This window comes from Pteropus alecto, unplaced genomic scaffold (assembly GCF_000325575.1).
Source record: "Pteropus alecto unplaced genomic scaffold, ASM32557v1 scaffold131, whole genome shotgun sequence".
In the NCBI taxonomy this organism is placed as follows: Eukaryota; Metazoa; Chordata; class Mammalia; order Chiroptera; family Pteropodidae; genus Pteropus; species Pteropus alecto.
The window spans coordinates 25,862,192-25,885,348 of record NW_006434709.1 but is presented as its reverse complement, the minus strand read 5'-3'; the positions used below and the strand labels follow the sequence as shown (position 1 = coordinate 25,885,348).

At 35.7% G+C, this 23,157-nt stretch overlaps 1 protein-coding gene across 3 annotated transcripts in view; it reads left to right on the top strand.

Annotated features, from left to right (window-relative positions):
* The first annotated feature begins 3,678 nt into the window (after positions 1–3,678).
* Positions 3,679–23,157, top strand: part of RMDN2 (regulator of microtubule dynamics 2) — a 59,212-nt gene continuing 39,733 nt past the window's right edge. Inside the window, exons 1-3 of one of the 3 annotated variants that reach the window (XM_015587484.2) lie at positions 3,679–4,366; positions 4,555–4,612; positions 8,483–8,950. In XM_015587484.2, coding sequence (XP_015442970.1) covers positions 8,499–8,950 — 452 coding nt within the window. In that variant the 5' untranslated portion in view covers positions 3,679–4,366; positions 4,555–4,612; positions 8,483–8,498. The other 2 variants (XM_006909668.3, XM_025045173.1) reach the window with 2 other exon arrangements.

Below are 23,157 nucleotides of genomic sequence, written 5' to 3'. Positions count from 1 at the left end.
CTGAGCAAGGTTAGTATCAATTAGGCAAGGTATATGCCTTTCTGAAAATGACTATTTCTTCATTAAACAAAGACTTAATTTTTCTAACAAAAGTTTCTAATAAGAATTCTGTATTCTAATTAGGCAGTTATGTTTTTAATAAATTGATTCAACATTGAATTGCTAAGTAGCATTATATAAATATTGTTGCTAACTTTTCTTTCATGACTATCTTTCTAAAATATTGTTTCTGATTCATTCAGGACAAGTATATTGGGTCAAGTATTTTCTTGTATTTAAATGATTAATGATTTATTACACTAATCATTTAGTATTGTTCAAAGGAAGCATTATTGCTTTGGAAGGTCCAATTCAGTCACAGTTATTTTTCATAAATTCTGGGAGTAATTTTCTTATGTCCTAGGGAAAATTAAAAACAAAACAAAAAACTGTTTATATTAGACACGATATTATTTTTACTCTTTTCCCCAACTGTATTCCTAGCTTAATCTGAATAAGGTAGACCCAAATTAATTTTATACTCTATGGCTTAGAGATAATGGTAAACCCCTGCAGGTAAGTCCTCTGTGAGGCAAACACTTCCATCTGGGCATTCAGTCCCTCCCGTAAGAGGAGCAGTGAAAGCCAAACCCCAAATAACTGAAGTGGGAGATGCAGCCAGAACACTATCATGTGGGAAGTGCTATGATGAGCTTATGAAAGGTACTATGAAGAGTTACCTTCAATGTGCTATCACAGGCCGTTTGGCTCACAGGGAGTGGTTAAGAGGGAAGGCTAGATTTGATTTGCCTCTAAAACTGTGTGGCCTGGGACAAGTTTCTTTACCTCTCCAAGTCCTGGTTTCCTCACCTTAACTTTTTTTCCCTCAGTGGATTGTTGGAAAAATGGAATAATATTATTCATGTAAAGAATGAATTAGGAGGGGGATTTGGGGGCAGGGTGAAAAAGGCGAAGGGATTAAGAAGTACAAACTGGCAATTACAAGGGAGTCACAGGGATGTGAAGTACGGCATAGGGAACATAGTCGATAATGTTGTAATAACTATGTATGGTGCTGTGGGCCGAGGGGGTAGGCATTAGACTTATTGGGAGGATCACTTCATAAGTTACATAAATGTCTAACCACTACACTGTACACCTGAAACAAATCTAACTGTAATTGAAAAATAAAAATTAAAAAATAAATTTTAAAAAAAGGATGAAGCAGGAACTGAATATAAGACTTAATCATGGTTTTGCTATGGCCATTGTTGTTCACTCTCCATCCAGTTCACAGAACTTGCAGCTTCAGTTATGCCTGATTCGCTCCTTCACTCACTCTTTGTACAGGCAGACTCGGATCTCTTCCTGGCTCTTTCTTGCTCTCTTAATGGTTAATGGGTTTTTAATTTTAAAATTATTTCTTCAGTTATTTAGCAGTAAAATACTTTCTTAACCTCATCTGGAAAAGAAGGTATACTTTGCTGTTTTGAGGTGGGAGTTAAGGATGACATGGTGTCACTGATTATATTTACAGGCCAGCTCTCAGTTTATAAATAAAGAAATCCAGGTTGTAAATTAGAAAATTTGAAGAGCAAAAATGTAATGTAATGTAATGTAATGTAATGTAATGTAAATGTTAATATCTGACTATCATCAATTCTTGAGCTTTAAAGTAAAATCCAGATCAAATGTCTAGAACAAAAACAAGAGTATATCTTCTCAAGGAAATGGAAGCAAAATTCTTGATTGCCTTCTAATTAAATGGTCTGATTTCCTTTAATAGTCTATTGGCTAAATTGATGGGTGATAAAAGGGTTTGGAAGTAATTACACAACAAGGAACTATAAGAATAGTTAACTATAGAGTATTTTGGTAAACTGTTATAGGGCTAAAACCAACTTTGTCATTCAAATGCTTCCTGGAAATAAAACCACTCAGATAAAAACCCAAGGGGAAAAAATCTCCACAAACCTTTATTATATGAAGAAGTTCAAATTTATTTAATGCTTTTATCTTGAGTGTACATATAACTTTCAGAGAAATGTTTCTATTTAATATAGAGTGTGTATACTGTGCCGGGGACTGGGGATACAAAGATAAATACATCCTTGCCTCGAAGGTGTTCACTGTCTCATGGATATAATACTCACTGACCAAGTAGTAATAATACAGTGCATTTGACAGAGAGAAGGGTTTTATATTTGTTTAAACTCTTTATCCTTCCACAAAAGTTTTGATGGCATGGATGAATCCTTCCTTTGAGGAGGAGAATGTGGAGAGTAGCTTCTCAAGGAAAGCTACCTAGACTGGATGAATTGGTTTTGACGGGTGGCAAAAAGCAAGGTATTCCAGACACAGAGAGCCACCTGAAAAGGACACAGAGGTTAGAAAATAGATGGCTTATGGAAAGATGATAGGGTAGTCTGGCTATAGCTGAAGTATAGGATGATGCCTGGTGGAATGGTAGGGAAAAGCTGGAAAAATAGATGGGAACAACTTGTGATGGGCCGATAAGCCACTAGTACCAGACGGTTGTAAATGCTGTGCTAGTTGTGATGAATTGGTATCTCAGTTTGGGCTGCTATAACAAATTACCATAGACTGAGTGGCTTAAACAACAAACATTTACTTTTCACAATTCTAGATGCTAGAAGTCTGAGATCATAGTGACATTATGGTTAGGCTCTGGTGAGGATCCTCTTCTGAGTTGCAGACGGCTGGCTTATTATGTCCTCACATGGTGGAAGGAGAGCGAGCTCTGGTATCTTACCATTCTAAGGGCATTACAGTAATCCCATTCATGAGGGCTCCAAACTCATGACCTAATTATTTCCCAAAGGCCCCACCTCCAAATACCATCATATCAGGGATTAGGACTTAAACATGAATTTTGAGAGAATTCAAAGATTCAGTCCATGACTGACAGCAACTTTTGGAATTTCTCCTGCTCCTTCCCCTCCTCCTTTCTGAAGTTCCTTTAAGACTGTACACTCCTTTTTATCATCCCTACCACGGCGCCTGGCAAAAATAGCACTTCTCTGATATTTACTTTTAACTTTACCCAGAGATAATGGCTACCACTGAGTTTCTACTTCTCAGATAATTTCTACCGATCAAGGAATGGAATCAAAGTTGTTGGAGGGCAAGCAGAGAACAGGTGTTACATAGGAATACAGGAAGAGTCCAGCTATTTTACCCTACTTTCTGAACTTGAAGAACAAGTCAGTACCAGGTGCCATCTTCATCTTGGAGCATAGAGTTCATAAGGCCCTGTTCTCAGCCCAGACCCGTTATTTTTGTTGAAGACTTCTCTGTGCTAATGCTGGGCATGCAGCAGTGAACCTCAGTGGGCTCCTTCTGGTGCTTTAAGCTTCTTTTCAGTAGTATTGAAGAGAGTAAAGTTTCTTCAGTAACACAATCTTGTTAAGCCTTGCATAACAGGTTTACATTATATTGTATTCTGGCCAAATAAAGCAAATATATTAACATTATATTGTAATATCTTTGCACAACATAATATGAAAGTGCTTCTTAGAAGAAAATGCTTTAGTAGTTTCAAATCTTAAAGTCTGACGTCTTCCAAGATATAACTTAGTTTTAAGAGTACGGCTAGGCTTATTCTTGAATGCAGCTTGCTTAAAGCTCAAAAACTATCTTATAGTCTTATATAATCCCCACCAGTAAAGAGCGTTGTATGATTTTTAAAATATTTTTTGATAGTGTACCCATTTTTAGTTCATTCAGTACATTGGGGAGGAATTTAGTAATCAAGACCAAGTTCTCTGCAAGCCTAAATTTAAAGCTCAAAGTGAGAGTGTGCAGTTGTTAAACGAGTTTATTTGGCGGAATTTTATTTTCATTATACAAACCATAGTAAAATGTTAAGCATTTGAGGAGATTGTGGTTTTCATCCAGACAACTTAAGAGTGGTGGGGGAACGAAAAAGATGGGGATTGTGCTCATTAAAAAGGAACATCCGTTAAAGTGAAGTTTAAAAAAACGTGGCTGTGGACAAGATGACTAATTGGTTCAAGCCATCAGCGTTTGACACTGTCATGCAGAGGGAGATTCGCGGTTGTACCCTAGAAAGGGGCGCGAAAAAAGGATGATAATACGAGGGGAGGGGAGGTGGGTTTGGGAGCATGAAAGAACCTGGATGGGGATAGGTTTGGGGAGCGGCAGTGACGGAACGCGCTGGGAGGTGGAAGGTCGCGCCAAGCCTCAAGCGGGGACAGACGCTGGTGGCCCTGAACCAGGGCGCGGGGAAGGAGGACGGGCTTCGAGGGGAGGCGGCATCCGGGCAACAATGTCCGATGCAAGCCGAGCGGCCCGGCGGAGCGCAGTTTTCTTCTTTTGCCAAAGGTGCGCTGGGCATCTGCCCCAGGTGAGTTAACAGCCAGCGTGAAGAGGCGGGACCCGCGGGGTGAGCGGCCGCGGGGAGAACGGCCGCGGGCTCCTCCCTGCGGCGCCTCCGCGATTTGGGTCAGGACGCCCCGGCGCCGGGCCTCGGGACCCGGAAGCTCCGGAACTAAGGTCGGCTCGCCGCTTCACTCCCACACGCTCTGCCCGCAGGTTCCAGGTCCTCGGTCCCCAGTCTCCCACGGCAGAGAAGCCTCTGCGACCAACACAGGTGCGTGCGGAGGACAAACGGCGGCTCGGCAGGCCCGGGCTGGACGCAGCCAGGGACGTGCAGAACGCTGAGGCAGCACTTCCGGTGGCGGCCACTGCACTTCCGGGTCGCGTGGAAGTGCTGCCCTGCCGCGCCCCTGCAGGGCATCCTCCAGCCTGCCGGCGCTGCTGCTGGTTTTCCTGGCAGCGGAGCGGCATTATTACCCGCCGCTTTCCGGGGCACAGCCCTCGCCGAGCTGGCGCCTCGGAAGCTACAGCCCCGCGGGTCGTGGGGTGCGTGGAGAGTGGGCAGGGTGCTGCCTCGGCCCGGCAGGTCCCTGCAAACCCCGATGAGTTTTTGTCGGAGACACTTGCTCACTTCTCACTTCGGCTCCCTGGGTCTTAACCTTTCAGCCTCCAGCAAACGTTTTTGTTTTGCTTTGCTCGAAACAAACTTGGATTCTCTACCTATTTTACACAAAACGAAGGCCAGATTTTCAGTGCGACAAACATTTGCAAATAAGCCAAACATCAGAGAGCCCTAAATTTAAAATATTATCAAATAGGAAAAATAAAACCTGATGAGATATGAGTATTGGAATTCACTTACAAGTATCAGGTTATCCAGGTTGCTGTGGGGAATCTGATCACAAACTCAAGGCCTTAGAGCGATTCCTTTGAGAGGCTTAATCCTCAGGCTTGTCTAATCCATAACGTTCCTTTACCCCTCTTGCAAAACTTTTCATAAATTACCCGAGTCTATCAGTTATATACTTATTTCTCCCTAAGAATCTGCCGATGAATTAAGTGAATATATATGCTAGGTATTGGTGAAAGCATTATAATTTTACTTAGTAAAGCATGATTTTTATCAAAATTTAAACTAGAACATGAAAATGTTTTCCGAAGTTAATTTTTCATGATAGTTTCTACAAAGAAATTTTAATGTAGAAATATCTTTAGCGTCAACATTTTGACTATTTCAATAGAATTCTTGATTCTCTTCTCTGAATAACAATTTATGTATCACACATTAATTTTAGATGCCAAGAATTTATATTAAAATTAGCACCTTGCAAATTGAAACTTGTTAACAGGAATAACATTTAGCATCATATTATCTAGTCTATAAATTTTTATTCTATAGTGCAAGTATATATTACTAATTTCGTAATTAAATGTATAAAACATAAATGATGTAATACAACCTTTGAAATTATACTACAGGCAAGCAAGTGTTCTAATTTATTTTCTACATCAGTATTTAATGAATGGCATTTTTCAAGTTATTTGCTTAGAAGCACATTCATTTTTTAGTGATAACAAAACTCAAACGTAACTTGAGCTATTAGTCTCTAATTGTTGCTATTTAAAACCTATACCTGCTCCATCGATTCTAGTTTTTTCCCAGTTGATTTTCATAGTTCTAAAGTCATATTTCAGCTCTGAACATCTCTGCCCAGGCAGCATTCTCCTTCATGTCCTCAATGATAGTTTCTGAATCTTTACACAGCAGTACATCCAATAGTTATCAAGGGTGATAGTTCTCACTTCCTAGTTGGATGACACCTACGTAAATGACTTGGCATCTGTGTGCTTCAGTTTGCTATCTACAGAGTAAGGATCATAGTAGGACCCGCCTCAAAGATAATTTGAGAATGGTATAATTCCTTAAGAAAAGATGAAACAAAATTTGATACTCTGTCTTACCTGTTTAAACTTGGTACCATCTTGGGGAGATTTTGACTTCTATTTATTTACTTAAGTGAAAAAAATTTCAAACTAGGCTGTTTTTAATTGTAAAGTCGAAGGAAGGCCCAGCAGGTATGAGCCAAGAAAGTAATCAAAATAGAAATATTTCTTTTAGTAGACCTCAAGATCAGCATTTGAACATCCTGCATTAATCTTTTTACTGACAGAAAAGAGCCAAGATGATCAAGCTTGTTGCATAATTATTAGATGTGATGGAAATGTAAGTCATGAGCATATAATGGCTTTACTTAGTATTTCTTGCCTTTTCACGATATTCTTTCAAAATATTTTAGTTTCGTGATATAGTTTTTTTTATGGAAATAAAAGTAAACAACTAATAATTACCTACAACTTCAGCTGAAATTACAAATTGATCTGAGTTTACAGCTGACAAGTCGGGATGGATGGGAGTGGATAGATGGTTACTCTTATAATTCACAGTTATACCAACTAGGTATAAAAAAAAAAAAACTTTTTGCTTAAAAAAGATTAATCCAGGAAAACTGTAACCTGAGGTCAGACAGGCCAGTTTAAGTACACAGGCTTTGTACTTGAACCTTTGGCTTCAGAAGAAAGGATTCTTAATTCTCTTGGATATAGTATTCACCAACACCTGAGGCAATTTCTGAAAGATTATTATTTTAAAATCATTAGTCTTCATTTACACTCAGACCTGTAGTAAAATAGAGTTTCCAAATAGTTCTTTCTGTGCATACCTCCCTCATCTACAGTACTGTGCCACAAAAATTCTAGGTGCTTCAGTTTCCCTGAACTCTGATCTCTGTTCAACTCAGACTACCAGGCTCTGTTTGGTTTTCCCCTCCCTGTGCCAATAGTTCAGACGTTGCCTCCAGTTGTAAATTTGGAGAGATTAAAGGATTTACCTAATTTGTTTCCTTTTTCTCAGGGATCATAGGTGGCAGTGCTGTAATAATCTGCTCCTTGAGAAAGTGTCAGGAAAAAACAAAACAAAAAATTTACAAATTTAATTTCCTGTAATGAACAGTTTACCCCTATTTGTAACATTTCTCCCAAGTTGCTAACATAATTTAATACAGGTGGTTACCTTTTTACAAAATAGGGGAAATTGATGGGAAAACAATTTTGGGAACTTTAAAGTCTGTAAAAAAGTCTTTCTATATTGTACTGTGATTACAAAAGTTCACCATAGTTCTGCTATACTTATTGCCACTTTAAAGTCTCTGAAGGAAAGGGGCTTTCATATTATTATGTTACTTTAAGAGTCTTCTTACTTTAAGAACAGAGATAAGCAATATAACTAGTGAAGATGGGAAATACTAAAGAAAGATTATGGTGCATTTAGTCAAAGGAGCTGAATTTATATGGAATTACGTGGGTCACCAAGCTTGGGCCTGAAATACAAAAAGGTGAAAGTTCAGGAGAAAGGAATCAAGGAAATTATTTTTTCTTACTATTTTAAAAAGTGAAAATTTGAAAGAAAAGGAAATCATTAAGACCTCAGCAGAAATATAAGGAGCAGAAGAATTCTGGGTCAGAGGAAGAAAGGAGATGAAGCCTGCATATATATTAGCATTTTTGCTTTCCATGTTGAAAAAAACAGATGGAGTGTTTTACAAACTTGCCAGAGCTCTCTAATATATTTTGTATCTCAAAACCCTGGACCTTAAAAACGTTTATCACTCTACAGTACAAATGTGAACTAGGTGCTAAGGAAGAATGTTTTTCTGGCCTCTCTTAAGATTAGATAAGACTCAGAAATCAGCACACAAGTTAATTTTAGACAAAAGGTTCAGACGGTTAAGCATAATTCGAATTCTTAAATAGTTTTTTTCAGAAATTTATAATGATGCTTTAACCTCTATCATACCCTTTAAAAAGTTACAGTAAAGAGTAAATTTCAGATCAGTCCTATAGAATACAAATTCCGAATTAAAGTTGATACTTTACACTGGACTTAAGTGATATCCTTAAAGTAAATTTTTCTGCTAGGCCACATGCATTATTATAAAGGTAACATAGTTTATGATTTATTTTACCAAGTACTTTTTTGTGTGTGTGTGATACAGATTGGTTTTTGTTGATTGGATAAACTCTATCATTTTTGTCTTGGACAAAGATAGAAAGAACATTCATTTACATTTATGCTTTTTAATTTTAGAAACAAAAACCAAGAAATGCCTCATTCCACAAACAAAGAACTGATACTTGGCATTATGGTGGGAACTACGGGAATCAGCTTACTGCTTTTGTGGTACCACAAGGTTCGTAAACCAAGGATAGCAGTGAATTTACCTAAATTTCTTTCTCTGGGAAATACATTCGATTCGATGACTTTGCAAAATGAAACATACAATGGCCAAGGAACAGCAGCAATCTTTCAAGGAAGGCAACTTCAGATATTGGAGAAGTTAAATGAATTACTGATGACTATGGAAGAACTCAAAGAAGAAATCAGAGTTCTTAAAGAAGCCATTCCAAAACTGGAGGAATATATACATGGTGAACTTGGAGGGAAGACAACTGCTCATAAGATGAGTCCTCAGCACAGAGCTAGAAAAAGAAAGCTGGCCACAGTTCGAAGTTCAAGAACAAGTAATAGTTCAGAGGAAGCGGAAAGTGAAGGAGGGTAAGTTTTTTAAAGATGTTTCCCATGTTGAATTGATGATTTATTGCGTTATTACTATTATTTAAGTACTTTTATTATGCATTCCCAGTCATATATTCTGTTACTAACAAGACATAAAAAAGTGATTATTTTGGCTTGCATTATAATTAAAACCATATTCAATAGAAGTTAGTATTTAAGCTAGAGTAGACCATGTTGACAAAAAAGATGTAAGTAACTTACTAGTGCTAGGTGGCATCACGTGAGTATTGAAGAAGACGGTAATTGTTTGCCAAAATTTGTAACCTATTTTTATATGTGGCCACTGTGTGACCCCCTATATAAGACTTGTCCAATAAATGCAGTCCAGTAGAACCTTCTGCAGTGATGGACATGGTCTAAATTTGTGCTGCCCAGTATGGTAGCCACTTGAAGTATAGCTGGTACAACTGAGGAGCTGATGTTCTAATTTTATTTAATTGTAATTAATTTAAAATAAATAGCCATATGGGACTAGTGGCTACTGGATTAAGCAGTGCAGACCTAAAAAGATTTGAGAATGTACAAGTGATTCAGTTTTATCCTAGACTGGAGTAATCCATTCGATTGTATTCTGAAACCAAAAGCATAAATAATATTCTTTTAAGGAAAAAATGATTTATGAATAAATAAATTATGCCTGACTAGTGTTTTTGAGGAGTAAAGTAGGCAAGTAAATAAAGAAGCACTAGTAAATATGACATAGCCTGAATTTCTTTAGGGCAGGGACCTCATGTTTTCATCCTTATAGTCCTCACAGCTGATGTTGCTGGAACACGTCTGTACTTCTTGACCTAAAATATGTACTTCTTTTGTTTCTATTGTTTTTAAAACTACATCTAGTTTGTTACTGGATCAGTTCAAACCTTTGACCATGTACTGTTTCTTTATCTTTACTAGATTGCATTTAATAGCTACTATTTAGTGAATTAGTAAACCTTTCTTTCAAAAGGAACTAATAGTAGATAAGGCAGGTCTAGAGATAGCCTGTATTAAATTGTTTGGTGATCCCCAAGCAATACTTTTTCTGCCTTTCAAGTCTCATACAGATAACCATGCTATCTGAGTAGCAAACTACAAACAGTGAACCTATGTGGACAAGTTTAATATTGTAATGAACGAAAACAGAAAACATAACAGAGTTAACCTAGTGCTAATTTAGTGATGACCATTATTGTTATTTTGCATAACTGGGTATATCTGGTATGCCATTTGTACAAATAACAATAATTAATGTAATAGATGGAATAATTTGCATTCACTACACTCAGATCAGCTGAAGATGTAACTGTACATTATAACTGAATTCAGAGTAGTTCACTATCTCTGTTTTGGATAATGTGCGAAAAGTTGAACATGTCAATATACATTAATTCAGTCAATTCTAGTTTAGAGCTAGTCTTTTTTGTGTTAAAGACTCAGTCACATTCAGGGTTCTTCTGACTTCCCTCATCCTACTTCCCCTCCAGGTGTGTACTAGGATGCAAAAAGGAGTTATCATCTAGGCACCAAGAGAAGGGACATTCAGTCTTGATATCATTTGTTGTCCTTATTGGACCCCAGGAGTTGGGAAGCTCTTGTGAGCTACCTCCAAAGGCCCTTTTAATCATCACTCTGAGGGGTTACTTATTACTCAGATGTTCTAGAACAGCTACTCAAAATGAGGTCTGTGGACCAGAAGCATCAACTTTTCATCTAGTCTGGGAGCTTTATGGAAATGCACATTCTCAAGGCTCACCTCAGACCTAGTAAATCAGAACCTCTTGAAGTGGTGCCCAGGAATCTGCATTTTAACATACTCTCCTAGAGACTACGATGTACCCTTTGTTCTAGAAGATTTTCTAACTGCTGAGATATCATGATGAGATTGTTTTAATTAGTGACAGTTATGGTTACAAGTAAAGATGGGGCAGAGTGAGCTATATCATGATGGAGTATTGGTTTTGGTGGGGATAGGGTGGCTGAGGTAAGAAAGGAGGAGGTTTAGGTTGACCATAAGACATAATCAACACAGAAGGTGCCTGAGATCATGGAATTGATAGAATAACAAAAGTCAGGAAGATTGAAGGAGAAACAGATTTTACATGTGTGTCATTGTAAAGTTTGCTAGCTTCTTTCGGGTTAGGTCTAATTGCGGTTTTCTTAAAAATAAACAGTGAGGGGGCTATTTTAGGAATAGAGATTTAAATAAGTTGTCTATCCAGAAACTATTAAACAACTGCTATATATTACCCATACTAGTACGTGATTTCTTTTCTTTTCAAATGTTTAGGCTCATCTGGATCTTCTTCTCAAACCCCAACACATACACCCAGACCCTTTTTTAAAAAAATGATAATCAGTAGAGGGAGAGTGGAATGATCTGACATCATTTATTACCTTCTTTGGGCAGAAATATTTTTCAGCTTTGAGATCCAATTATAACTTCACCACTTCCTTTGGGCCAGCTCAGTGGGGGAAGTGCTTCTTTTAGAGGCCCTAGATGAGATCGTTAAACAACAAGCTGGCCCAATTTGGGAAAGGAAAGTTTCTTATAGAAACTATATATGGATCTTAATGTGACTTAAGAACAATAGACAATCATCTCACAAGATAGGGGAACAAAATAATAGATTGCTGTAGTGAGAGCCAGTCCTCCTTGGGCTTCTTACTCTCCTATACATCTTGCTAGGTGTCCTAAGAATATAAGGCCCTGAAAAATCTCCCCCCGCTCCCCGCCTTGATTTTTTTAAAAATTGAGACTTAGAGATGTCCCATGTAATCCTTACCCTCACACATGCATAGCCTCTCCCATTATAAAACTCCAGCACCAGAGTGGTACGTTTGTTACAAATGATGAACCTACACTGACACATCATAATTGATCAAAGTCCATAGTGTACATTATGGTTCACTCTTGGTGTACATTCTGTGGGTTTGGACATGAATCTCATGGTATCACACAGTATTTTCACTGCCCTAAAAATCCTCTGTGCTCTGGCTATTCATCCCTCTTTCCTCCACAGGCCCTGACAACCACCGATCTTTTTACTGTCTCCATGGTTTTCCCTTTTCCAGAATGTCATAGTTGGAAACATACAGTATGTAGGCTTTTCAGATTAACTTCTTTTGCTTCATAATATGCATTTAAGTTCCCTCCATATCTTTTCATAGGTTAACAGCTCATTTCTTTTTAGTGCTGAGTAATATTCCATTGTCTGGATGTACCACAGTTTATTTATCCACTCATCTACTGAAGGATGTCTTGGTTGCTTTCAAGTTTTGGCAATTATGAAGACAGCTGCTATAAACATCCATGTGCAGATTTTTGATTGGACATAGTTTTCATCTCATTTGAGTAAATACCAAGGAGCATGATTGCTGGATTGTATGGTAAGAATATGTTTAGTTTTGTAAGAAACCGCCATACTGTTTTCCAAAGTGACTGTCTTCACTTCTAAAGTGGCTGTACTATTTTGCATTCCCCTAGACAATGAATAAGAGTTCCTGTTGCTCCACATCCTCACCAGCATTCAATGTTACCTGCGTTCAAGATTTTGACCATTCTATAGATGTATAGTGGTATCTCACTGTTGTTTTCATTTGCATTTCTCTAATGACAAATCATGTGGAGCATCTTTTCATATGCTTATTTGCCATCTGTATATACTCTTTGGCGAGGTGTCTGTTAAGGTCTTTGACATGTTTTTAAATCAGGTTGTTCATTTTCTTATTTTTGAATTTTAAGGCTTTGTATATTTTAGATAACAGTCCTTTTTCAGATATGTGTTTTGCAAATATTTTCTCCCAGTCTGTGGTGTCTCAGTCTCTTGACATTGTCTTTCACAGAGCAGAAGCTTATCAATTATTTCTTTCATGAATTGCGCCTTTGACGTTGCATCTAAAAAGTCATTGCTTTTTAGTTCTCAATATCCCGAATATTCTACTACCACCTCCTGTTTTTGTTCCCTTCCTAACAACCTTCTTTGGGAAACCTTTGAAGACATTCCTTTCCAGAGGCCTAAAGCTCTCTAATTCTCACCATGCAATTCTCAGTTTGTCATTTGATTTTACTCTATATGCAAGCTAATAATTTATCCAGGTTTTCTCCAATGTAACCTTCTAGGATTTTTATAGTTTTGCATTTTATATTTAGGTCTGTGATTCATTTTTGAGTTAATTTCTGTGAAGGGTATAAAGTCTGCATGACCACCGTTTATCCTGGTCATTTCTCAAGGTTGTGGTGAGAAACTCTGAGGAATGAGGTAATGTTTTTCTCCAGGAGCAAAAGCAAGTTTAGCCGATTTGCTTACTGCTTGCTATAAAAGTGGTGGATTCCCTAAGCTTCGTGTTCTTTTGTTTGTAACACAACTCACTGCAAATGCAAGAGTCTCTAGGCCCTCTGCACTGCCCCAGTAGGACCTGGGGTCAAGGAGAACCAATACAAATATGCTGATGATCACATTGCTTGATTTGCTGTGGGTAATACAGCTCTGTCTCTGACCCAAGAGTAGTATTTCTTCAGTATCCATGGAACAGTAACAGATTAATTTATTAGCTTGCATGTAGAGTAAAATCAAATGACAAACTGACAATTGAATGGTGAGAATTAGAGAGCTTTAGGCCTCTGGAAAGGAATGTCTTCAAAGGTTTCCTAAAGAAGGTTGTTAGGAAGGGAACAAAAATAGGAGGTGGTAGTAGAATATTCAGGATATTGAGAAGTAAAAATAAATATATTTGAGAAGGTATTTTATGTCGTAAGTTGCTACACACATACACTTATATGGACAGTGCAGTATATATACATATTTTTGGAATAACGCTATTAACCTTACCTTGAAATGGGTATAAGTTGTTTCAAGGGATTATAAACAGCAGAACAACACACCTTTATAGTCTATGCCTGTCGACCACACAATCAGACAGCATGCTTTACTGCCAAGTTAGCTGAACCTTGTTTCATTTGGGGGCAATGACATTTGCTATTTAGGCTTTTTTACCTTCTCTATATATCTTCGACCAAAGTTTGTAAAGTTACTTTTCCATATCACTGGAAGTTGTAAAAACATGGGGGTAAAGCATGTTCAAGTGAAAGAAGAATGAGTTAATAGGCCAGAGGTATGGAGGGCAGCTAGTGAGATAGTTCCAAGTCAAGAATTATACAGATATCATATATGGTATTGCCTTCATCCTGTTATTTTCTTATCCCTTGATTTGTTGGCTGACTCCTTGAACATAATGACGTTAGAATACACATTTCAGTCACATGAATTGGAGCTTTTCAGAAAGATGAGCCACAGGACAATTTTATTCTAAACTGACGTCATTAGATTCTAGAGTTTGCTGTCATCACATTCTATGTTATTGCCATGTTAATTACACATGCAGCTTAAGAATTCAGTCTTCTGACCTGTTCCACCTACACAGGGCAATTTATGGCTTCAAGGTGATGACTTAGAAAGGAAGGGAGAGATTTATTTTGGATTGCATTCAATATGGGAAAATGCATAAGGTAAGTCTTTATAAAGAAAAAATACTTCTCCATATGTTTCATGTGCTGAAGAACATTGATATACCAATAAACCAAGCTTTAATGCTTCCTTTAGTTTCCCACATAACAATATATGGAATAGCTGGATATTTATATGAAATACTCTCCAGACAGATTCTGTTTGATCCATGGTTAATATTTTTAAATGCATTTATCAACAGCGTATAAATTTATTATACTTAACTCCTTTAAATAGAGTAGTTTAATACTCTCACACAGATAGTATGGTTTATTATTTTTAAAACAGAAAGTTCCCTTTTCCTTTAGGGAATCCTTTAGTTCTGTTGCCTCTGATCTTTCTTTATGCCTGCTTCCCTGAGTCTTTCAACTTACCTTCCCAAGGTTTAATAGACTGGGCAGATACTATTGTGAGTAATTAGAGACAGCCTTTTAGACTTAGGCATTCTTCTGGGTACCTCTGTGTGACCATCCACTGCAGCTGCCATAATTTTCTTATTCCCTGTTGTTTACATATTAATAAGGTGGATGTTATTCTTCAAGAGGCTTGGCAGGTTTCCACTTTTGCTCCCTATTTTTTTCCTCATTTGACACTTTTCTCACTCTAGCTGCTGCAAAGAGGACCAGAGCTTCCAACCAAATTGTCCTGAAGATCAAGTACCTTCAGATCCCCTGCTGCACCACGGAGCCTCTTCTATTATTCAGCCAACCACATCTCTTGATCTTAAAACAAGTCATGCTTATACAATACGTAGAGTCAGTTTACGTAGAGGAAGTAAACATTTATATTCTCCATCAAATACATCTATTCACTCATCTTTCTCTGAAAGAAGATGCTCTTTATTAGCTAAATTTCAGAAAAGCTGTGCTTCCCTTCACCATCAACAAAGTAGAGCAAACTTTGATTCTCAAGAAAAAAGCAACTTCAGTGATTTAGAATCTTCCTCAGGACATTTTGGCTTTAGATCCCAAATATTTTCCTGTGCCCCTAAACTAAGTATAATTTCCTGTTATGACGGTGCTGCAATTTTTAGTCTTCAATCAAGTAATGAGAACACGTTTAATCCAAGTGAAATTGAAATAGTTTCTAAAAAGTCAAGTCCTACTGATGCTGAACAATGTAAAAGGTCTTGTTCTCCTGATTATACTATTAAACACTTTATAAATTTTGAAACAAAAGCTAATTCTTCAGGCCATCAGAACTCAGTTAATAGAAGCACCCATCAACAACAAAGAGCAGCCTCCTTTTCAGTTCCACCTTTTATTTCCCATTCATATCAACAAAATGGAATTGCCACTAATATGCAAGGAAGAAGCCAATTAAGGAAAGCTTCCCTTCATCCTGGTTCTCAAAGTCACAGTACAGATAATTCTTCAGCTGTGATTCAACCACATCCCTCTCAAAGTGTAACTTCTCCTGTTCTCCATAATATTCAATTTTCTTCATTTCATAAAAATACTACGAGCTTTACCCCATTTCAAAATGAAGTTACTGCAGATTCCTTTGAGGATGAAAATATTGCTAACTCGGAAAGATTTGAAGACCAATTTTCACCTGTTGAAATTCCTGAAATAAGGTCACCTCAGACTTTACCCTCTCTTAGAAGGGCAGCTCACATCAGAAGTTTTCCTCCCAGGCACACTATAGTCTGTAGAAATCACTGCTTGGTTCTCATAGATGTGTTCTCCCTTATTAAGCATCACAGCGTTTTCTAAAATAGATGTCTACGTTACAGTCTAAATTTAACTTTAATTGCAGTGTTTTTTGAAAGATAGTTTATTAACATTATTGAAATATGGAAATCAAAGATTATTCATGTGTTTCAGGCCTGTAACAGATTTGGGACAGATGGACTAGTCCCTAATTTCTGAGTGACTATTAGAATACATTTGTGCTCTGAAAATAACATCAAGCTTTGATATATAGGTCTTTGAAACGTATTGCATTCTTTGAGAGTTTAATATCTTCTTTTATCCTAGTCTTATCATTAGAGATAGTATTTCTAAATAATCTATATTGCTGTATTTATCAATTCCCAAATTTTCATTTGTATAAGACTTGCTAGCTATATTTCTCATGCCAGACATTCCACTGACAGATGATGTTTTTACTAATGCAAGGATCATAAGTAAAACCATATTGTCATGGAAATATGTAGAATATATTGAAACCAGATATTTTAACTAAATACTTTTAATACACATTAATGTATGCATATGTCTAGAAATTCAGAGAACTCTGAAATCAGAGATTAAAAAATGTTTTTATTTTTTAAAAAATATTTTTTCAGAGGTTTTCCAAAATTTTACAAATTTTAATAAAATTTTTATTTAAAAAAGTGTCTCCCAAAATTTTTAAAGGAATATTTTTTAGATTTTTTCATTATATTAAAGTTTATAAATATATTTATCAGAATAACTATATAGGCATTAAAAAAAAGTATATAGGCAATTAAAAGTACTTAAGTTAGAATATAATTAGTCTTTTTAAAGGAAAGGAATTTACATTATATTCACTTATTTGTCATAATAAAATGCTGCCTAACTGTATCATTGGTCAAAATGCTATTTTTGTGTTTTTCTCCCCCTTTTTTGTTTGCATAGATCTTAAATTTTTTTTCTATTTTAGTTTTTCAGTTGTGAAATATACATAACATAAAACTTACCATCTTAACCATTTTTAAGTTCAGTGGCATTAAGTATATTCATATTGTTGGGCAAACATCATCGCCATCCATCTTAAGAACTTTTATCTTACAAAACTGAAATTCTGTACCCCTTAAACAATAACTCCCTATCCTCCTCTCACTAGCCTCCAGCAACCACTATTCTACTTTCTGACTCTTTGAATTTAATTCCTCTAGGTACCTTATGTAAGTATAATTACGTTATAGTTGTCTTTTCATAGCTAGCATATTTCATTTAGCATACTGTCTTCAAGGTTCATCCATGTTGTAGCATGTGTCAGAATTTCCTTCTTTTTTAAGGTATAATAGTATTCCATTGTATATATAAACCACATTTAGTTTATCCATTCATCTGTCAATGGATACTTTGGTTGCTTCTACCTTTTGACTGTTGTTAATAATGCTGTTATGAACATGAGTGTACAGATACCTCTTTGAGACCCTCCTTTCAATTATTTTAACTATATACCTACAAGTGTAATTACTGGATCATATGGTAATTTTATTTTTAAGTTTTTGAGGAACTGCTGTACTTTTTTTCAAAGCAGCTAGAACATCTTGCATTCCTCCAAGAGTGCATGAGGATTCCAATTTCACCACATCTTTGTTAACGGTTGTCTGTTTTTGTTTTTTTTTTAATTGTAACCATCCTAGTGGATGTGAGGTGGTATCTCATTGTGGTTTTGATTTGCATTTCCCTAATGATTAGTGACATTGAGCATTTTTTTATGTGCTTATTGGCCATTTGTATATCTTCTTTAGAGAAATGTTTATTCAAGTCTTTTGCCCATTTTATAATAAGGCTGTTTACTTTTTGGTTGAGTTGTAGTTCTTTGTATATTCTGGATATTAACCCTTTATCAGATATATGACTTAAAAATATTTTCTTCTATTTTATGGGTTGTCTTTCACGTTGTTGATCATGTCTATTTATGCACAGAAGTTTTTAATTTTGATATCCAGTTGATATATTATTTCTTTTTATTTTTTTGATGTTGATGTTGATCAGGCCTTCATTCCCAGAAAAAATCCCACTTGTTCATGGCATATAATCATTTCAGTGTTTTTACAAATCTTTTTGCTAATATTTTGTTGAGGAGTTTTTCATCAATATTGACCAAGAATATTGATCTACTTTTCTTTAAGTATGTTTGTATGGCTTTGGTATCAGGTAATGATGACCTCATAGAATGAGTTAGGAAATGTTCTTTCCCTTTAACTTTTGGAAGGATTATAAGTAATACTGGTGTTAATTCTTTAAATGTTTGTGGAATTCACCAAGGAAGCCATGTGGTCCTGGGCTTTCCTTTATTGGGAGGTTTTTGATTACTGATTCCATCTCCTTAATAGTTATAGATCTGTTCAGATTTTCTTTCTTCCTGATTCAGACTTGGTATGTATGTTTCTAGGAATTTATCCATTTTATCTAAGTTATCCAGTTTGTTGGCATACTATCCTTCATAGTACTCTCATAATCCTTTTTATTTCTGTAAAATTGGTAGTGATATCCTGTCTTTCATTTCTGATTTTAGTTATTTGATTCTTCTCCTCTTTTTTCTTAGTCTAGCTAAAGGTTTGTCAATTCTGTTGATCTTTTTGAAGAACAGACTCTTGCTTTAGTTGATTTTCTCTATTATAGTTTTTTATTCTCTATGTGGTTTTTTTTGTTGTTGTTGTTCTAATCTTTATTATTTCCTTCCTTCTACTAGCTTTAGGTTTAGTTTGCCCTTTTTTTCTAGTTCCTCAAGGTAGAAATTTAGATTGTTGATTTGAGACCTTTCTTCTTATAAACACTTACATCTATAAGTTTCCTCCTGCATACTGCTTTGGCTGCATCCCATAAGTTTCGATATATTGTGGTTTTATTCTTATGACTCAAGGTATTTACTAATTTCTCTTGTGATTTCTTCTGTGACTCATTGGTTGTTTAAGAGTGTATTGTTTAGTTTTTACATAATTATGGATTTTCCAGTTGTCCTTCTGTTGTTGATTTCTAGTTTCATGTCATTGTAATTAGAAAAGATATTTTATATTATTTTAATCTTTTAAAAATCATTAAGACATGTTTTGGCATAACATGATTTATCCTGGAGAGCATTACATGTGCACTTGAGAAGAATGTGTATTCTACTGTTGTTGAATGGGATATTCTGTGTATGTTTGTTAAGTCAAATTGGTCAGTAGTAATATTCAGTTCCTCTGGTTCCAGTTGATCTTCTGTCTGGTTGTTCTATCCATTATTAAAAATGAGATATTTAAGTTTCCTACTAGTATTAAACTGCTGTCTCTTTCTCCCTTCAATTCTGTCAATGTTTGCTTCATATATTTAGGAATTCTAATGTTTAGTGAATGTATGTTTATTATTGTTACATATTATTGACAAATTGAGTCTTTTATAATTATATAATGTCCTTCTTTGTTTCTTATAAGTTTTTGACTTAAAGTCCATTTTGTCTGATATTAGTATAGCCAGCACTCTTGTGACTGCTGTTATTTTGTTTTGTCTCACATCTTCATCTACCAACAACACACCAGTCTCTCCTTCACCTTTGGGAACGCCCTCCTCCCAGACTAACCGAATTCCTAATCAGCTCTTTCCTTCAGTTATTATTTATATGAAATACTTTTTTCATCCTTTTTCCTCTAACCCATGTGTGTCCTTAGTTCTAAAGTGAGTCTCTTGTAGACAACATATGATCCTGATTTTTTAAATTCATTCTAACCTGTGTCTTTTAATAGGGAATTTAATCCATTTACATTTAAAGTAATTACTAATAGTGAAAGACTTATTATTGCCATTTTGTTATTTGTTTTCTGTATGTCTTATATAGTATTTTTTTGTCCTTCATTTCCTTCCTTACTGCCTTCCTTTGTGTTTGCTTGACTTTTGTAGTGACATAGTTTGATTCCTTTCTCATTTTTGTGTCCGTGTATTCTATAGATATTTTCTTTGTGTTTGCCGTAGGCATTACGTATAACATCCTATATTTATAACAACTATTTTAAACTGATAATAACTTAATTTCAATTACATATAAAAATCCTTCCTTATAAAGTTCCACCCCCCCATTTATTTTATTGATGTCACATATTACATCTTTATTTATTGAATAACCATTAGCATATACTTATCATTATTTTTATGCTTTTCTTTTTAAGTCTTTTGAGTAAAAGAATAAAAAATGGAGTTATGAACCAAAAATACAATAATACTGGTTTTTAGATTTATCGGTGTATTTACATTTACCAGAAAATTTTATATTTTCATGGCTACAAGTTACCATCTAATGTCTTTTTGTTTCAATTCGAAGGATTCCCTTTAGAATTTCTTATAAGGTAGGTCTAGGGATAATGAACTCCCTCAGCTTTTGTTTATCTGGAATGTCTGAATTTCTCTCTCAATTTTAAAGGACGGTTTTGCTAGATAGAGAATTCTTGGTTGACATTGTTTTCTTTCAGCACTTTAAATATATCATCTCACTGCCTTCAGGCCTACAAAGTTTCTTTTGAGAAATCTGCTGATAGTTTTATTGAGGATCCCTTATTTATGACAAATTGCTTTTTTTCTTGCTACTTTTAAGATTTTTAAGATTTGTCTTTAACTTTCTACAGTTTATGTGTATGTCATGATGAGGATCTCTTTGAGGTTTATTCTGCTTGGAATTCATTGAGCTTCTTGTATTTGTATATTCATGTCTTTCCTAAAATAAGTGTGTCAGGGTGGCTATTATTCCTCAAAATAAGCTCTCTACCCCTTCTCTCTTCCTTCTCCTGGGATTCTCATAATATGTATATTGGTCTGATTTATAATGTTCCATAAAGTTTCTTAGGCTTTTTACTTTTCTTCATTAAAAAAAAAAATTTTTAGATTCAACAATTTTAAATGATTTCTCTTTAAGTTTGCTGATTCTTTCTTCTGCTTATTTGGGTATATTGTTGATGCCTTCTAGTGATTTTTTTTTTTTCCTAGTGAGGCTAGTTACTGCAATTTTCAGCTTCTTTGTCTCTTATAATTTCTAACTCTTTGTTGATATTTTTATTTTGTTCATATATTGTTTTCCTGATTTCTTTTTGTTCTCTCTCAATGTTTTTCTTTAGTTCTTTGAACATATAACTATTGTCTTGTTAGTCTAAAGCCTGTATTTCTTTAGAGTCGGGTTCTGAAAATTTGTTCATTTGAATGGGGGCATCTTTTTCTGTTTCTTTGTGTGCTTTGTGGTGTTTTGTTGAATATTGCGCATTTGAAAAAATAGCCACCTATCCCATCCTTTGTAGATTGGTTCCATGCAGATGAAGAACCTCACTAATTAGCCCAGTGTGAGGGTTTAAGGTCTTCTCAGGTCCTTTCTAGGCATTTGTTTTCCGTAGGCCTATGTATATGCTTTTCCCCATAGTTCCCTTATATACACAACTGTTATTAATTATCTTAATTTCAATAAGAGTTTCACCCCTGTTTTTCTTGGTGTCTTAGTTGTCCTGTTGTATTCTTTTCTCCATACTCTTTATACCCAGGCTACCTGTGAGTCTGCAGTCCCCCTGTAGCTCTCACATACTATAGTGCCTGCTACTGCTTTTAGTGGCCTCCAATCTGATAACCAAACTATGTCTTCATTTCTGTCTGAGCTCTGAGGCAAACAAAACAGAAACCAATCTCTCAGGAATCCCCTAGACATGTGAGAAAATAAGATCCACTCTTTTCCTTCTGTCCCAGCAGAGAAGAGTAGAATTGGACAATTTCTTCCTAGCCATGCTGTGCCATGGTGAGCAAAAACACCATGAAGTTTACCACTGTTTTGTGTATGGCTTTTTCTTTCTTGGGCATTCACTTGTTTACTGCAAATCTTTGACTGGTTTCTAGATCTCCCACAAAGCTGTTTCAGTCTGTCTATTTTTATTTATTTAGTGTTTTCATAGTCCACCATCTTGCTAACATCAGTCTCTTTTATCATGTATCTTTTGAAAAACAAAATTGGGAAAGTGAGGTGTTGGGTAAGGCTGAGCAAAGGGAACTGAATCAGGGTGCCTGATGTAGGGAGAGACTACAGTACTATAGCCAGGTATGCTTTGTTTATTCTGATGCAACACACTTGATATAGCTTGTAAATACACTATTTTATTTTCACAGTAAATAATGTAATTTCCTCTTTAGTGTAAGTATGCCTTCAGAGACGCTATTATTGCTACTGAAGCTGGTAATTATGCAGAAAGGAAGAGATAGAGAACATGGCATAGTTCCTATTCAAATTAGGAGCAGCAAATAGGGCCAGAAAAAGTGTATGAGGAGACCAGTGTTTGTTGGTAAATTTGGTTATTTAGAGTGAACTTCTCCAGGCCTGCTAAAAGAGTGTTGGGAAATATCTGTGTTCATCAGATAATCTATGAAATGCCTTTTTCCCTCCCAGTATAAATCTAAACTCTAACCCAAAGTTGATACAATTTCCCCAGGCATATTTAGATATGCCCTATTTTTAAATTTTGCTTTCAGAACTTTCTCATAGTTTTTGATAAATGCTCAGTTATTAGTAGAAGATCCCTGTCCAAAGTAAGAAAAATATTTTCCTACACTTGAGTGTTTCTTAATGTTGGAAAGAGACTAGCCTAGATGTTCTCTTTTGTTTTGTTGGCCAGTTTGTGTATTGTTATGATATTACCACATTGACTTACTATAGCTCTTTTATACTATAATTCTGATATCTGTTCTTTAAAATTCTCTTGGCTCTTCTTGCAGTTGCCCTTTCATATTAATTTTAGTCAGGTTAAATTTTATAGGAAAACACCATTGTGGTTTTGATTGGAATAGCATTAAAAGTATAGGTTAATTTGGGGCCATATGAAATCATTTTAGTGTTACGTTTTCCTGTCTATGGATGTGATATCTTTTTCCATTTATTTAGGTATTCTTTAATGTCTTCCGATGACATTTTGTATAGAAAAGTCATTTTAAAAAACTGTTATAGCATTTTTCCTTGGTACCGCATATTTTTTCTGCTATTATTATAAATGTTCTATTTTAT